The sequence below is a fragment of the Xiphophorus maculatus genome, chromosome 22 (genome assembly GCF_002775205.1).
Source record: "Xiphophorus maculatus strain JP 163 A chromosome 22, X_maculatus-5.0-male, whole genome shotgun sequence".
NCBI lineage: Eukaryota > Metazoa > Chordata > Actinopteri > Cyprinodontiformes > Poeciliidae > Xiphophorus > Xiphophorus maculatus.
The window spans coordinates 3,631,282-3,649,496 of NC_036464.1; the positions used below are offsets into that span (position 1 = coordinate 3,631,282).

An 18,215-nucleotide genomic window follows, 5' to 3' on the forward strand; every position below is an offset into this window, starting at 1 on the left:
TAAGGATTTTTATACAGTGAAACTGACAGAATTTCAAGTTGTAATGTTTTCCCCCCTGAACTGGATCATTAACACAGGTCAGCGTCTTATTTAAAAGGACTGTAGAAGCTGACAGAAATCTGGGGGATCATTTTCATGTGCTGCAGCATCTGCCATCTTTGTTCTTGACATTTGCCCACACAACTAGAGAAAGAAAACTTAAAAAAGAACAACAACACAACAAAAACTCTTAAGTTTACCCCCGAAACTCCCTTTTGGCTACTGCTGTCTTAACTTTCAACACAGGGTAATTAATACTTCAGGTTGGCATAAAATGAACACAAGGCTTTTTGGTCTGCAGCAGTGATACTAGCAGAGATTGGTGCAAAATAGTCCATCAACATTCACTCTGTATCTCAAACATTAAGAAAAGAAACATCCTCATGTATTGCACACTGTACGGCTCAAAGTGCTGCACAAATCTTATCAAGTCTCCGGAAATTAAAAACAACATTCTGTACGTTCAAACGATCGCGGCTGGTTCTCTCCCAAAACGACGATCATCTGTCGAAGCACGGCGCCTGGTAGCTGTAGTGCATGCTGACCGGGTACACCAGGCTGGGAAGGCTGGGCTTCGGGTCCAGACAGGCGACGGAGGCTTGTGTGTCGCTCTGCTGGGAGCCCTGCGAGTAGGATGCAGACCTGTGGCTGGCAGGCAGGCATGCCTGTGGGGCTTTCTGAGCGAACTGCATGGAGGGCAGCTGCAGGAACTGCGACGCAGCGGCTGGCTGGCCTGAACTGTGGAGCAGCGCCTGGCTCTGCTGCTGCTCAAGGCACTGCTGCTTACTGGCTTCTTCCACATCACTGTCATGTGCACTGGAAAAAACAATGTCATATTTATAATCCTTTAACTGCATAAATAAAATCCTTGAGTGAGTAGTTTAACCCTTTTATGCATTGTGGTCACTACAGTGGACAGGTATCAAAAAGCCATTTTCTTGTGCTTCTTGTGGATTTTTATGTTATAAATGCACACAGACCACTGAAGTGGACACGAATGCATCATAAAATACACCATCAACTACTGGCCATCAGTTGCAAATGCAAAAAAAATATTTTTGTTAAATCCAAAATGGCCGACAGACAAAAAAATAGCATGCCAACCGACCCGGTCCCTCCTTCTACTGTAGACGACTCTTGCAGGTAAAAAAAATATTGTGACATCAGATAACCCCTAAGAACAATGCTACTGATGTATCTTGTCAAATAACAACTTTGTATTTGGAGAAAATTACAATTGATCACCTAAAAAAAATAAAGTAAAATAAAAAAAAACTTTTGTACAAATTTTTTCCCCTAGCTTTTTTTTATGCCTTAAGAAAATAAAACAAATTTTGGAAAAAAATCCTGAGACAAAGGATCATAATTCATGCATAAAAGGGTTAGTTTTGCAAGTAATTGTGTGTAAACTACAGAAGCTGAGAAAGGACATTTTCTCCATACTTTTCTTCCAGATAATTTTCTGGAGATAAATTCATTTCCCGATAGTTTTCTTGAGAAAAGGAGTAAATTTCCTGTTTTCCGCATATACGTTTTCATGAGTTTTCTCAAAATAAAGAAAGTAATTTTTTTATGGTTTTCTAGATTTAACGAGTTATTTTCTTGTTTTCAGCTTATACTTTTTCCCAAAGGTTTCTCCAAATAAGTTATTCTCCAGATTGTTTTAAAGACGAGTAAATTTTACGTTTTTAACATAAACTCTTTTCCTGAAGGTTTTCCCGAAATAAAGGAATTCATTTCATATGGTTTTCTCGCTATAAGTTAACTTCCTATTTTCGGTATAAACATTCTCCAGATTATTTTGTAGCGATGCCGAGTTAATTTCCTATTTTCCACAAATACTTTTCCGCCCCCAAGGGTTTTCTTGAAGAAGTAAATTTTTTTATGGTTTTCTCAAGAGAACTAGTAATTTTTTGTTTTCTTGATATCCTTCTTCCCGATATTAATTCATTTTCCGATTGTTTTCTTGAGCTAACGGGTAAAATTTCTGTTTTCCACAAATACTCTTTTCTTAAGGTTTTTCTCGAGGTAACAAGTTAACTTCCCATTTTCGTAAAAATATTTTCACTTTAGATAATAAGTTAATTTCACTTTTTCCGTAAATACTTTCCCTCGATAGTTTTCTCGAGATAACAAATCCATCTTCTTGAGATAATGGGTAAGTTTTCCGTTTTCCGCATATACTTTTCCCCAATGGTTTCTCTAGATAAGGAGTTAAAAATATCCTAAGTTAATTTCCATCGAGATGTGAGCTGCTGCTCAGGTGAGCCAGCAGAATCCAAATGAATCCTTCACTGTTCAAATTTTCAATTGTCAAAACATTGAAACTCTCGTATGTTTTCAGTTATTCACTACTTTGTCTTGGCCTCTCTCACATGAGCAGCTTCTCCACGCAGGGTATGAGGTTCTCCCAGGCGTAGCCGGTGAGTCGCTGCAGGCGGGTCGGCCAGCTGGGGGAAAGATGGAGGACGAGGCGGGACGCCACCACGCAGGCAGCAGCCACCAGCGACGGAGCAAAGCACAAAAAGATGTGATCTATGGAAAATTACATAAAAACAAAACACAGATCAGAGGAAGAAATCCAGCCGATAAAACAAAGGTGTCTATTATTAAACCTTTTATGTCAATAATTTCCTCCAGACTCAAAATTCCAGTTTTATCTGTAATTTTATAGAAGAGTTTAAAAACATAAATACAAAATTCACAGGAGATACTTGGAGAAGGGAGGAAGAAAGAAGGATGAAAGGAGGGAAACATGGACAAAAGAGGAAGGAAAAACAAAAAGAAAGAAAGGAAGAGCGTATACAGGAAGGATGGAAAAAAGGAGACAGGAAAGAAAGGAAGGAAGGAAGAAAGGAAGGAAGGAATGAGAGAAGGAAGCAAAGAAGGAAGAGGAAAAGGAAGGAAGCAAGGAAGGTAGAAGGAGGTAAGGACAGAAAAAAGATGGGAGGAAACAAGGAGGGAAGAAAGAGAAGAAATAAAGAAAGACAGAGAGAGAAATAAACTTGTTCCATTCATCCCTAAAATAAATCTTCAACACACAGAAACAAGTTCTCTGATTTCCTCCGCCTAATCTTCACCTTGCAAGGAGACTTCCAGGAAGTAGTCTGTGTACTTGGCCATGTACAGCTTGGTCTTCTCCAGGCTCGCCAGGGGCCAGCCGTCGTGCAGATCTCCGTCCAGGACGCCGACGGACAAATAGTAATCAATGAAGTGAGCTGCGGTGGGAAGGTACAGGTTCCAGCTGAACGTTTCCAGCAGCAGCAGCTCCATGTGGAGCAAACTCTGCTTGGTCAGGACCAGGTTCATGGAGCTCATGCACCCCAGGCTGTTCAGGGTCTCCAGCTTCGGCACGCGGTCCTCCCTTTCCTCAAATTTACCTGAGTCAACCGGGACAAAGTTAACCGCATCAACAAACCGTTCAACATATTATAAACGTTACTATTCTGTTGGCCAAGTTCCACATACATGCCTGCAAATTTGCTAAAAACAAACCTAACCTCACTGTTTTAGAGATTATTTGAGATGTTTTTTGGACTCTTTAAAATTTTGCACCAACTTTAAAGCTATGAAACTTGTAGCTTAATTGATGAATTTGATTTGTAACCTGTTATTTTTTTCTCATGGAGTCCTATGAAATTGTTACACCAGCACCTCGAGCATACTACTACTGTCTGCAATTGTATATTCTTTATTTGTGAATAAAATTAATTTAAAGAAAACAACAACTGCCTGTTAGCGTACATGCAGTAAGTACGCATGCGTGCGCATTAAGAGTCTGCGACGTTTAGAGGAGCTGTCAGTTCGGCATACATGACAAGATACGACAAAAAATAAGTTAAGAAATTGTTTCAATGATAACTAGATGGATATACTGTACATGCATTGTCATGGTTTCAAAGTGTGTTTAAAGCAGCTGCAGCTACAATCAACTACAAAACGCGCTGTATAAAACTTGATGATGGTCCACATCACTAGCTAACCGCTAAGTTGGGCTGTCATACAGCTGTTAATAAAGTTTATGATCTAACATCTGCGTGAGGATGTCATGTTGCTGATTACATAAAAGCAGGTGGCAAAGACAGCGCATACTTCTCTGACAGATATAGCCGTCAGTTTTTGCTACGCCTATGGCGATCTGACAAAGCATCTGAACTGAGAAGTCACAGATACACATACTAGCCAGAAGGAGACAGGACAGAGAGACCATGTGAAGCTGCTGCATGGTGACATCATAGCGGTCCATGAAGAGGTCCAGCAGGTAGACGGCCAGGTGTCTGGCCGCGGGGCAAAGGCAGAAGTGGTTGCAGATGATGGCGATGAGGTCTGCAAAGTATCGCCTGAGGTTCAGCTGAGGGGACTGGCCTCTGTAGGACGGCAGTTTGAGCTCCTGTTCCAGAATCACAACGATAATAAATTGTATTTACAACACAGACACGATGTACAACTCAAATATAAATATTCACTGTTTTCATCTGTATTCCCTTAACCAATTACCAAAATGGATATACAATATAATAATAAAATAAAACCGAAAGTAAAACACTAATAATCCGTAGAGATCTGGCATAACATTATGACTTACATTAGGGTTAATTTTTGCTTTAAAAAACGACCTGATGGGACGCTGGGAAAGACTATTTTGTGCCAACAGGAGTTAGATTTAATTAAGCTATGAAATCCTAAAAATTCATCTCAATGCTAAACATGTTGCAGCAGCACAGTTGTCCCCAACGCTAATGTCAGCATCCGGAGTTCACATTTCAGAATAAGTTCCATGAATGATCACTTAATAGCACTTTGCACCAATCTTATGGTTGGATAACATAAATAGCAGATTTTAAAACAACCAGAGGTGGGTAGAGTACCCAAAAAATGTACTTAAGTAAGAGTAGAACAACTTCAACATATTTTTACTCAAGTAAAAGTAAAAAGTAGCCATCCAAGTAAAAAAAAGTATTTGGTAAAAAGTCTACTCAAGTACTGAGTAACTGATCAAATTATCAATCATTTAGTCAATCAATTTAGGTATTTTAAGGACAAAATGGCAATAAGTAACAAAAAATAACCAAATCAGGCAAAAGAAAAATTTTCCAAATTGGTTTCTTTCAATAAAAAACTTAAGCTTTAACAAAAACTGCAGGTGTGTGTTTGTGTCTGGTGAATTTTTGGTTAAAACATGTTTCATGCAGTGGGTAGAAGTTCCAGAAATTTTACTAAAGTAAGAGTAACAAAATATTTGGTAAAATAGTCTACTCAAGTACTGAGTAACTGGTCAAATAATCAATCATTTAATATTTAAAAATGACATCAGACAGACCAAAACATAAAGTTAAGTGGAAACAACAATAATTCATATAAGTAATAAAAAAAAATAACAAAATCAGGCTAAATTTACTTCTTCCAAATCAGTTTCTTTCAATAAAAAACTTATGAAACTTTAACAAAAACTTCAGGTGTGTGTCTGTCTGTGTCTACACAAACATGTTTTTGGTCCAAACATGTTTGTTTTTCCAGTCAGTTGGTAGAGAATCCAGAAATTTTACTCCAGTAAAAGTAGAAATACTTTATAATAAAATTACTCACGTAAAAGTAAAAAGTAAAGCATAGTAAAAATATTCCTAAAGGTACTTAAAAAAACTAAAATAAATGTAATTGAGTAAATGTAACTAGTTACTACCAAATTCTGAAAACAATAAATATATTTGTTGTTGAGCTCATATGTCTATTTATTCAATAATTAACCAGTAAAAATGATTATTGAATTGAAAATGTTGCTTAGTTTGTTGATATACAGTTTGATTAATTAACCCTGGTTAATTAAAACATTTTAATCAAGTCCCACCAATAATTAAAAGCATAAAAAACAAGAAAGCATACAAATTTAAGGTAGTTGGACAAGAACCAAACAGTGGTGGTAAATGACAGATTCGATGCATCTCCAAAGCTTGTTGGTGGGATCCAGGTAGGTTCTGTCCAAGACCAAGTGGTGCAAAACTCTGATGCAGACGAAGGCTTAATGCTGGTTCTGATGAAACGGTGTCAGAATGAAAAGTGTGTTGCAGTTTGTTGCTTATTGGTTCACCAGTCAGGGTTACCATGCTGACCACCAACACTGGGAAACTTGAGCATCAAAACTGCAACAGAAGAATGGCTCCCAAGAATGGTTGCTTACCTGGTGAACCAACAGAACCATGATGCATGATGGGAAAAACATCATCCAGCTAAGGCAGTAGGACGCTTTATGGAGGCTACTTTGACAAATATCACCAACATGATCTTTGCTACAACCGTTCATGGAGACAGTTGAGTGCCTGATATTTTAGCAGCATACTATAATGAATGTATTCTAGTTTAGTTTGCAAACAAACCTACCAGATCACAAATCAATCAAAAGGTCAGATCAATAGAGGCTCCACCTCACAACTTTCAGGAGTGGAGTCAACAAGTCAGGGCAGAAACATAGCTAATAGGCAGAGTTGGGTAAATGTAATTTAATTGCATTTTCTTGATACCTTTTTTTAAAGTTTACTTTTAGGAGATTATGTACTATTTTGTACTTTTTACTTGAGTAATTTTATTATGAAGTATTTCTACTCTTACTTGAGTAAACTGTATTTTCTACCCACTGAATGAAGAACAAACATGTTTTAACCAGAAACTGACAGACACAGACACACACCTGCAGTTTCTGTGAAAGTTTTATAAGATTTTTATTGACAAACGGATTTGGGAAAAATGTCTTTTGCCTGATATTGTTATTTTTTGTTACCTATAAAAATTATTGTCATTTTGGTCCTTAAAATACCCAAATTTCCACTCAACTTTACACTTTAGTCCCTCTGATGACGTAATTTTTAAATATAAGATGATTGACAACTTGATCAGATACTCGCTGCTAGAGGAGACTTTTTTACCAAATACTTTTTTACTCTTGAATAATTTCTTGGACAGCTACCTTCTACTAGAGTACAATTGTTGCTACCTGCTCATGGGATTTGGTCATAATGGCATGCCTGACTGGTAAAACATCAGTAACGTACAGGATGAACACAAGCTATCAAAAACGATACAGATGCACTGAAATTGTTAATAATTTTTTCTCCACTGTGGCTCCATTTGATGGTCAATCGCCCTCACTTTGCATCTGAGCGCCTGGTAAATATCTGCAGCAAGTTGTCCCTTCCACCATTGGTCCTCTAGCTCCATTTAAGACAGTGCTTTGAAAACCTCTGGAAGTCAAAACAAAGTTAAAGTGATTAGCACACTCATACTGGGTGCTGAAGATGCGCTCTCAGCGTGTAAAACGCAACGTTTTTGCACGCAGGATTTCAACAACACGCATCGGTGAGCGATCCCGTGGGTGTCACAACTCAACCAGCTTTTCAATCCGTCACACGGAAATGAATGATCGGTGCAGACTCACCCAATGCGCAGGTTCACTGGAGAAAAAGTGCAGTCTAGCCGATCATGCTTTGCCTGGTCTCGTTGTTTTAGGCTCGCAAGCGGCAGCAACACGAGTTCTTCAAACTCCCCAGGTGCGTTCAAGTGCTGCTCGAAAAAACCCAACGCCCTATAGCTTGTCAATCAGAACAACCAACCAGAAAGACGCAATGACACCAGAGAAATAAGTTTGGAAAGTGAAATAAGCATCAAAATGTGAATGAGCCACTTTTAAAGTTATCCGTCGCACATCTTCATGTTTTACACCCGTTATTTGATTGTGGCATCTTTACATTTTATTTAGCACTTGAAAGCATCACTACCAACTACGACCCAACTATAAATTAATGGGTAGTTTTGTAATTGGGCGTTTATGGGGTGTAAAGTTACATTGTCCAAAATTACCAGCAGTATTATGGATTACTGTCATAAGGGAAAAACAAAATGGGGTTCATTATTCAAAGTGATATTTTCACCATGTTATTATAAATGACATAGTTTCAAACTAAATATTTAATTAGCGAGTTAAATATTTAGTTTGAGAATAAATTATTAGATTGCCTACTAAATAATCAGCTTTATCTAAATATTTAGTTAGCAATTGATTCATATTTAGCTTGAGGCTAAAGATTTTGCTTCGAACTACAGCCCCGAACGAAATATTTAGCTTGAAGCTACATATTTAACTAAAAAATTTTATCTAAAAATATTTAGCTATTAGTTTCATTAGTAACTACCGAAAGCTACCAATGAACTATCATTAGCATCTTTCACAACTAAATATTTACAAAATAAGCTAATATTTAGCTTAAAACTATACTTTGGAATTTAACTTCAAGCTAAATAGTTACCTAATAAATATATTGAATGATTACATACAATTTTACTCACCAATAAGCAGAACTGGACTATCAAAATAGTCCTGGGTCTGGTGAACTTGCATAATATAATATAATATATAATATAATATATAATATAATTTCACTTCAGCTGTTGCTCATGTCTCCTCTTCTTTATTGTTCCTTCTCCTCTCGACATGTGCAACATCTCAGCTTAAAACGGTGAGCCATTTTAATGGTAATTCAGACTTTTATCAATGAACTCACCAGCAAGAGTTGATGTGGAGGTTCGCAAGGCCCAGCTTTTACTTAGAGCGTTCACATCTGGTTATTAGCAAATGGATTTGCAGCTAAGGATTTACGTTGGTAATTAAATATTTTGTTTGAAACTGTTGCATTTATATATTTTTCTCTTATGATAGGCTAAATAATCAAAATTATTGCCATTAATTTTTCACCGTAACTATAGAAACGGCACCCGGTAGGTGTTATATTACTCTATACTTTGACTGTAGGTGGCGCTGTTTCTTCTTTACACCTCAAATGTTTCGTCCCACGTTTCGTATGATCAAGATGTACATACAAAGTGATTACATATCTAAAATTTTAATCAGCTAGAAAAAAAAATTGCCACATTTTCCGCAATGTCAAAAACATTCAGGCCATTTTCACAATTACGTTAGATGACTTCCGTTCTGACTCGATGCGGTGTATCTGTACTTCCAGCTGCTTTTGCCTCAAAAAACCTGTCTGGAAATTCACGTAAACTCATCATTGTTAGGGTATAGCGAAAAGTGAGGTTAATAAAAACAATACTGACGTGTTAATTAGCCATGGCAACGTTATCCATTATTGTTAATTTACCATTTTCTTACCGTGTATAAGGGAAACAGCATCTGATTAGACGGTAAGCCAGCTAGCAGTGGCTTTTTAGCCAAATGTAGCTAAAATATACACCGCTTTATGTCAGAGCTGTAACGTTAAAAGGTTTACTTTTTCTGTCAACGTTAATAAAAACAGTATTTACCTGTTAGTTAGTCGTGTCAGTGTTATCCACCATTGTTAATTTAAAATTTTCTTACAGTGTGTAAGGGAAACAGCCTACAATTTTAAATTCAGCTAGCTAGCAGCAGCTTTAGCCACGGGTAGCTAAAAATATACACTGCTGCCTGTCAGTGCTGTAAAGTTCAAAGGTTTACTTTCTGTATTAATGTAAAATCACGGACAACTTCCAACATTGTTGCTTGGAATACTGTTGTAAATATTAAATCATTTACATATTCTGATATGATTCATAATTTCTTATTTTGAGTAGGAACTTGGGAAATCGGAGTTCAGAGTTTTAAAAAAAAACCCTGATTGACCCCTGACCTCTCTGCAGTGTTTCTAACATTCTCTAGCAAACCTCTGACACCGATCAATAGACCCATTCAATAATTTCAATAAAGCTCCGCCTAGCTCACCTTTAGGACTCAACCTGCAGCAGTTGGTCTGTAATCAGCGCTGCCATCATTTCACCTTTTACCTTATTAGGAATGTCATGTTTCAGTTACTATTTTATGACAAATATAGTTTTGTAATCGTTTTAAAAAACACTTAGGAAATTAGCGTCTCACTCAATACTGTGTATTTATGACAAAATTATACGTTCATTAACATGCATTATCCCTTTGTAGATATCTATTTTTTATGTTTATTAACTTTGTTGAAAGTTGTACTTGGTTTACTGTATATCTTGGGGTTCATTTGTAGGTTAAACTTTTTTGTTCGCTTTGTTTTTTTGTTTTGCCTTTGTAAGTTAGACAGGAAGAGCTTTGTTGCCTTTTTCTATAAGTATAGAAACAGGACCAGGATGTACCGGGGTGGGCTTATGTTTTTTTTTTAACCATAGCAGGGGGAGAAAAAGGAAACAATAGAAAGATAAATCTTTATTTATTGCTTACCAAGGTGGATAAATAAACCGTAAAATGCAACCTTATAGCTTTTGCACGTTGGACTTCTTTTTTCTGAGAATAAAATACAGAGCAGAAGTGGCTCATTGATAATTGATTTCTGATGTAGGACGCTTGGTGTAAAAACAAAACAATTCAGTTAAAAAGTTCAATTATTCCAGTAACTAAGTAAAACACATTATACAAATTAATTACCTGATGTTTTCAGGTCTCTCCTTTATTATTATTATTTTTTGCTTATGAAATCATATTTGATATTATAATCAAAAGTATTTTTAAAGGTTATTTTCAAACAAAATCTAACAAACCAGCGTAATCAGTTTACTCAACATGGCCAAAGTTGGGTTGTAACTAGTTACATTTACTCAAATATATTTACTTGAGTAACTTTTTTGAAAAAAAAAAACCCAAAACCATTAGGAGTATTTTTACTATGTTGTACTTTTTACGTTTACTTGAGTAATTTAATTATGAAGTATCTTCACTCTTGAGTAAAATTTCTGGATTTTCTACCCACTGAATGAAAAACAAACATGTTTTAACCAAAACTTCACCAGACACAAACACACACCTGCAGATTCTGTTAATGTTTTATAAGTTTTTTATTGAAAGAAACTGATTTGAAAATATGTTCTTTTGTTATTTTTTGCTACTTATGTAAATTATTGTCATTTTGGTCCTTAAAATACCAACATTTCCATTTAACTTTATATATTGGCTTGTCTGGATTATGTAATTTTAAAATATTAAATGATTAATAATTTGATCAGTCACTCAGTACTTGAGCAGACCTTTTTACTCTTACTTGAGTAATTTCTTGGACAGCTCCTTTTTACTCTTACTTGAGTAAAAATACGTTAGTAGTGCTACTTTTACTTGAGTTCAATTTTTGGGTACTTTACCCCAAAACATGACTACATTGAGATTAAACTACAAACAAGTGGACCCTGTTTACTAATGAAGTAACTTCTGATTAACTTTATTTATTTATGGTTAGAGTAAAAGAGACTGATGAATGCCCCACCTTTCAGTTTAGTAGTTGCAAAAAAAACCAAACAACAGAAAACCGTTCAGTCCTTTAACGTCACAGTTGTTCATTTCATATTAAATATTGGTTAAATACACTATATTTTGCGGCTGTAACGTGTGAAACTATACAACAAGCTCAACAGGAATGAATAACTCAGCAAAACGGAGTGAAAGCATTGGAGGCAGAGGAACAGCGGAGTGTTTGTGTGGAGCTGCAGGCCTGGGACAGCAGCAGCAGCAGCAGCAGCGAGGAAGCTAACGGCTAAAGCTGCTCACAGGCTGTAATCCCCGGATGAAACCATCATGGCTGCCAGTCGATGAGCTGTCAAGCTCTCCACAAAAGAAAAAGGTAAAGAGAAAAAAAATTACCCCAAACACCCGAGGCAACTCCACATTTACTATGAATTTATCCCACCCGACAGCTTTGTCTGCGGTAATAAGTCGAGTCGGCGTGAAAACGCGGTGGTGTGCGGGAACTTTATCGTCGCGCTTTGTGCTCTGTAACTTATTTCGTCTTTGTAATCTCCTCTTCTTAAGCGTCGCGTTAATTCAAACCGCAGTTAACGCCACTAAATGCGTGTTCAGATATAAACAGAGACGCTCAGCCCGTCTCTTTTCCTCTAATTTGTGCTTCTCTGTCTTCTCTGCGCGTTGCAAAGCGAGTCTTTATCGCTTTGTTGTGGTTAACTTTAACTAAACAATGGACCAACGACCCCCTGGCTGTTTGTGCTCGGTCGTTTTAAGTTTTAGTGCGTTTCTTGTTTTGGTTTTCCTTTTAACAAGTCGTAAAAAATGATGTCTTTTTTTTTAATTTCGTGTGTTTCTTTTAAAAAGTGGTTATGAATCTTGCAGGTGAAGCTATTGTAATTTTCTGCATGTTGTTGATAACTATCCGTATTTGTTGTTTGTGACACACTAATGCCCACAGTGGGGTATTTTGGACCTGGGCCAAGCAACAGGTGGACCTGTTTAAGAACTACAAGCTTGTTTTACGGGCTTACATTTAATTATGATCATTAAATTCAAGTAAAATTACATCCCTTGTTCAAAATGTTTGTTTTTTTAACTTCTAAACAATGCTGTTTTCATTAACCGCTGCATATTTTCTGCACCAGAAACCAGAAGAAACATGGATGTTTGCACAGCCACCTCAACGGGCCACAGAAAACGGCAAGTCAGCAAGAAGAATAGAAGCTGGCACAGACGGCTCCACCTCAGGAAAACTGTAGTTCAGCCCCCAGCTATGCAAAGCCAAGATAAGAATGGGCCAAAGAAGATAGCGAAGAAGTGGGAGCAGACCAGCGTGTGGCCTCCATCGAAGGAGCCTCCCCGGGAAGCCCGCGTCACAAACGACGGCGGCAGTACGCTCAGGTTCCCCTGCTCTCAATGCGGGGACAACTCGGATTATGCACCCAAAGACCTGGCGAGGCACTTCATGGAAAAACATGGAGGCAGTCCACCCGTTTTTTCCTGCCATATGTGCACCTTCAGCGCCCATGAATTCTCCTACCTTCAGGTTCACCTGCTAAGCCACAAAGACACTTTTTCTACCTGCAGCATGTGCAACGACAACGTTCAGCGCACCTGGCCTGAGTTTAGTGCACACCTGACTATGTATCACTGCTCGGACGGGAAGTATTCATGCGAAACGTGTAAGAAATTCTCAACATGTGACTTTCGGGTGTTTCTAGACCACATATATAAGCATAATTTTACCGTTGAAGAAAAAGAAGTTGGTGGTCGTCAGTTCTGTGGCGGCGAGGCGCCAGAGAAATGGTTGATCAATAAGAGCGTTAAAACTGCTCATGTTTGCCAGAATGGCAACCAGAGGAAAGATGGGAGGCAAATTCATTCCATAGCAATGAAACCAAATGAGCGGATCCCCAGAGTGAAGACGAGGTTAACGAGAAGCACAGTGAGGGACACCTGCTGGTTGACGCAGGACTGTCTGTCGCTTCCCGGGAAGGAGTTTCTGGATAAATACTGCCATCTTTCTGACGCACAGACAACGTTAGAAGAGACTCAGCAGTTTTTGATGCAATCTGTCGCCGGGGAAACCGACGACCAGAAGTGGACCAAGGCTCTCAAGTCCGTTCTGTCAAATGTCCCTCAGAAAAACTCAGAAAACGGCATCGCGCCCAACACGTCAGATCTCGCCGTCCTCACGGTCAAGAACAAAATAACGCTAGCTCAGAACGGTGCTGCTTACGCAAAAAGGTTGAAAATGGCCTCCACAGATAAGGAACCTACCTGTCCCCAAAGCGCCGATGGCGACTCTTTGTGTGCAAGTGACCAGAACGGATTTAATCCAAATCTGAAAAACCAGGCGCCTTGTTTGACTGAAAACAAACCGCGCAGTGACTTCTCGTCGTCTGGCGCTGGGACGCAGGAAAACCGGGAGAACCGCAAATTAAAGACTGATTCAGAGATCCAGGAAAATGGTGAAAAACTGGAAGAGCCTGTAGACGACGTGGGCAAGTCGAGTGATTTAAAATTGCCGAATGAGAGTGAGGGGAAGGTGAAAAAACGACGGCGGAGAAGAAAAGCCAGGTTTAAAAAAGTGCAAAGAAAACCAGAAGGAAAGGTCTTAAAGATTGTCATAAAGAAGACTCTGGTAAAGGGGAAGCAGTGGGTTTCTCAAAGCTCTTCATCTCTAAAACATGTTGAGATTGATGGTCATGTGGAGCCGCCAAATCCTCAGCAAAACGCCATCAAAGGTTCCCCGGTGGGCCTTCCTGATCCGCCTAGACGAACTGCAATCTCTGACTCTGTCCAACCAATGGAGGCTGAAGATGCTACGACGGAAAATGAACATCGAGACGATCTGGAGGAGTCGCAGGATTTCTCAGACAAAAGTGGATCTGCTGAGGGAACAAGCGAGACGAATACCGTGGCTGCATCAGTGACCTACGTGGGGACGCCGCACAAAGAGCCGGCGCTACAAAAATCCAACGAGGAGACGGAGGAGACGAGAAGTCCTGCTGCTTCTTCGCCACATGGTAAGACGGTAATTTATTTTTCAAACTCTGCAGGCATGAAATGAGTACCGGAAAACCACTTTCTGCGAAGAGAGAGTACAGATGAGCGATATGGACTTTTTATCGCGATATTTTCTTTTACTTTATCTTCAGTCGAGTCAAAGAAGAAAAAACACACTAAGCTGAAAAAGCACAATACAAAATTAGCTCAGAAATAGATAATATTTAATTTCCTGTCAATCACAAGAACACAAAGTGTCAAAATAACAAATTTTATTGTCCCAGATAAATTGCGATAAACAACATTGTTGCTTTGAGATATTGATAGTAATAACATAACAATAATGCAAGAACATTTTATTCTCAAAGATAAATAAACTTTAAATTCTAATCAACATTTTAAACTGGACCTGGAAGTCATTTAAAATATCTAATATACAGTACAGACCAAAAGTTTGGACATACCTTTCTAATTCAATGGGTTTTCTTTATTTTCATGACTATTTATAAGGCAAGAAATCCCACTTATTAACCTGACAGGGCAGGTTGACCTATGAAGTGAAAACCATTTCAGGTGACGACCTGTTGAAGTTCATCAAGAAAATGCAGAGTGTGTGCAAAGCAGTAATCACAGCAAAAGGTTGCTACTTTGAAGAAACTAGAATATAAGGGGTATTTTCAGTTGTTTTACACTTTTTTGTTTAGTGCATATTTCCACATGTGTTATTCATAGTTTTGATGCCTTCAGTGTGAATCTATAATGTCAATAGTCATGAAAATAAAGGAAACTCATTGAATTAAAAGGTGTGTCCAAACTTTTGGTCTGTACTGTATAACAGAAATAACAAATAAAATGGACACTGACGTCTCTGTAAACAAATTCGTCCTTAAAGAAAGGACTAGTTGAGATCAAATCACCATTCCGGTCTTCATTCATGTTTTTGACGTTCGCCTGGTTCAACACACACGATGCGTCTAAAAAAGTACTTCCAACATCAACATCCAAAAAGCTCATCAATGCAGTGTAGAGCTGATTTGTTTATTAAATTTGAGAGGAAAAGGTGATAATAAAACTATGCCACTGGGAAAATTTTGGGTAGAACATATTTACAGGCAAATGTCTTTTTTTTATATCTTAAATGCAAAATTTCTATCTTTTGTGCAGTTTTGGACTAATTACTGCTCTGAGTGTGATGTTCTTTCAGCAAATGGCCTTTTTTGAGTCTGTATACTCCAGTTAACGATTAAGCAATTTACTAAATGGGTTGATTATTTCAATAATTGATTAATCACAATTAACCCAATTAATTGTTTCAACCCTGTTATATTAGCATATAAAATTGCTTGAAAATTGTTATCAAAACAGCAATATTATTGTTTAATGTTTATTATTTATCTTGACAGATCTAGCTACAACTGTTCTGATTATTTTGGATCCCGTTCTTACCACAAAGTTGTAAGTAGGCACTTATTGAGATAAATGATAATATAGTCATTTTGAGAACATTCTCAGATAATAAAATAAGGATAAAAATGACATATGAATGCAAGTACTCAAAGATCAAAAAAGTTTAATTTCTAAATCATATTTAACACTGGAACTGGAGAACATTTTAAACATCCAAAATATGAAACAAAACAACAATAATTAAAATGGATTATGAATTCTGTCATTTACAAAATATTAATCAATTTTGCTAAAACAAGGAAAACAGGCAAAAGTAGCAGGAATGTTGTTGTTGAAAAAACACAACAAACACAAAAAATAAAACAGAGTGGCTGCTTTTCAATGCAGCCACTCTGCATTGAAAAGCAGCCAGAGGTTGTCAATGAGACAACCTCTTTAATGACTGGAAATTATCAAGCTTATTGTAATTTATCATACTATTAATTGATTTACTGCTAATTGTGACAGACCCAGTTGAATAATATTCCTTTACTGTAAATTTTTCCTTTATTAATCACCTTTATTTTTTACAGTGGAGGAAAATTTGGAATCGAGCCATGAACGTCCATCAGAGCAAAGTGATCAAGGGTCAAGATGCGAAGAGGCGTCGACAGATTTCATCCGGCATCTCCTGAGCGGCGTCCGGTCACCTGAAGCTGAAGCGAGTCAGCGGGAGCCGTCAGCGGGGGCGGCTAGGCCTCAGAGTCAGCTGGTTCCGAAACACCAGCCGAGAACGCTGAGGTTAGTCGCCATAAATCCATCCCAGCCAGTCAAACGTCCGGCGGGAGACCAGCCCGTCGTGGTGCTGAACCACCCGGACGCCGACATCCCCCAGGTGGCCCGCATCATGGAGGTCGTCAACAAGTACAGGCAGGTGCAGAGAGTCCTGCTCTCCCAGCAGACTCTCAGGGCTCTATCGGTTCTGAGTGGTGGCGGGGCGGCGGCGATGACGGACGATCAGGGCGAGAACTCGGTGCAGGAGAGGTTCACCCTGAGGCTGAAGTTCCGCAGGGTGAGCAGGAAAAAGTACGAAATCGTGGGCGTGGCGTCGCCCGGCCGGGACGCCTCGTCGAGGGTCTCCTGCTGGTTCTGCGGCCGGGTGTTTGCAAGGCAGGAGGAGATGATGCTCCACCGGCAGCGCCACCTGATGGACTGGAGGAAGCCAAACTGTGAAAAGTCTTAAACGTCACACACACTGGATGGGGAGGGGGGAAGGAAAATTAAATCTGGAAAAAAACACTGCAAAAACACAAAATCTCACCAAATATTTTTGGTTTAGTTTATTTTTTAAATATTGTACTACACTTTAAACAAGACAGAACTAACTAATATATAATCTTTTAGTTAGTTTGAGTCAGTAATTCTTAATATTGATGAAAACGTTGACACTTATAACATGGGAAAATATCTTGTTATAAGGGAAGTAATCTGCCAGTGGAACTCGAACTGAGTTGCTAGGTAACGGGCTGGGCTTGGCTGGCGTTGCTAGGTAACAACGCCAGTAGAATTCGCCCTTTGTCATCAATATTAAGGAATTTTGTACTTAAAACAAGCCTCTATATTTTTGCTGAAAAGTTAGTTGTAAGTATTTTTGTCTTATTTCAAGAGTATTGAGACATTTGTACTAGAAACTAGAGCAAAAATAATCTGCAAGATTTTGTTTTTTGTAGTGAAATTATTGTTTTAGATGTGTCTTGTGATTTTTTTTATTTTATTTTTATTTTATAAATAAATTGATGATGCTTGCTGGAAGGTTCACATTCTCAGGGTAAACAGTTACCTTTTGTTTCTCTTCCAGTAAAACTCAATACAGAGAGTTTAGTTTATTTTTATGAGTCTTTTTGCCTCCAAAAAGGTTTTATTTAAGGTGATTTAGGTACACTGTCATGTGGATTATTTTATAAAAACACTGTAATCTGTTAATTTGCCATACCGTCTGCTTTTGGAGCAGATTATGTACGGGTAGACTACACAGTGTGGTAGCTGTCATATTTATGTTATTGGAGGCAGAACGCTGTAAATTACTCAGATATACCAAATGTGTGTATAAAAATAACAAAAAAAGTACAATAAGCTGTCTTATTCAACATTTATTTATCCTGCTTAGATTTAGTCTTTTAATGCTTCTTTTATGCATTATTTCTAAGGAATCTGTGTATTTCTAAATTCTTTTGTATAAACTTTGAATCATGTTCAGAAAGTATATTATTTACTGTGAGAGCTCTATTTTTCATGCATGTGGGTGTTAATATCCCTGGTCACAATTTTTAATAATTTTGTCAAAATTGATTTAGAAAAAGAGAAAAAAAAGATTTAACAGATTAGATTTTTGTTTTATTTCTTGAAGATTTGAGGTTTGAGGACTTGAAATGATGCTAATTGTTGAATTGCACTATAAAATATATTTTCCCGCCCTTTACCTCACCTTTTTAGGCCTTAGCCTTTGACAATCCTGCTGTGGCTCTTTGTTTCCCTAATGTAGCCACTG

At 38.0% G+C, this 18,215-nt stretch overlaps 2 protein-coding genes across 2 annotated transcripts; one reads left to right on the forward strand and one right to left on the reverse strand.

Moving 5' to 3' along the window:
- On the reverse strand, positions 1-7,305 carry ccnj (cyclin J). Its single transcript, XM_005795256.2, has 5 exons — positions 7,180-7,305; positions 4,219-4,429; positions 3,120-3,419; positions 2,415-2,574; positions 1-855 (listed from the first exon to the last, which is right to left on the reverse strand). The coding sequence occupies exons 1-5, from the start codon at positions 7,246-7,248 to the stop codon at positions 540-542; spliced, it is 1,056 nt and encodes a 351-aa protein (XP_005795313.1). The 5' UTR covers positions 7,249-7,305; the 3' UTR covers positions 1-539.
- A 4,265-nt stretch (positions 7,306-11,570) lies between these two features.
- Positions 11,571-17,318, forward strand: LOC111606494 (zinc finger protein 518A-like). The gene is made up of 3 exons (XM_023326998.1): positions 11,571-11,651; positions 12,418-14,301; positions 16,261-17,318. The coding sequence occupies exons 2-3, from the start codon at positions 12,432-12,434 to the stop codon at positions 16,908-16,910; spliced, it is 2,520 nt and encodes an 839-aa protein (XP_023182766.1). The 5' UTR covers positions 11,571-11,651; positions 12,418-12,431; the 3' UTR covers positions 16,911-17,318.
- Positions 17,319-18,215: the final 897 nt, after the last annotated feature.

Excerpts from the sequence above, each read along its gene's own strand:
- ccnj (XM_005795256.2), bottom strand. The coding sequence starts at position 7,248 with ATGGAGCTAGAGGACCAATGGTGGAAGGGACAACTTGCTGCAGATATT. Across the intron at positions 4,430-7,179 it reads ACCAGGCGCTCAGATGCAAA|GAGCTCAAACTGCCGTCCTA; the intron begins GTGAGGGCGATT and ends ATTCTGGAACAG. Across the intron at positions 3,420-4,218 it reads GTCCTGTCTCCTTCTGGCTA|GTAAATTTGAGGAAAGGGAG; the intron begins GTATGTGTATCT and ends CGGTTGACTCAG.
- LOC111606494 (XM_023326998.1), top strand. The coding sequence starts at position 12,432 with ATGGATGTTTGCACAGCCACCTCAACGGGCCACAGAAAACGGCAAGTC. Across the intron at positions 14,302-16,260 it reads TGCTGCTTCTTCGCCACATG|TGGAGGAAAATTTGGAATCG; the intron begins GTAAGACGGTAA and ends TATTTTTTACAG.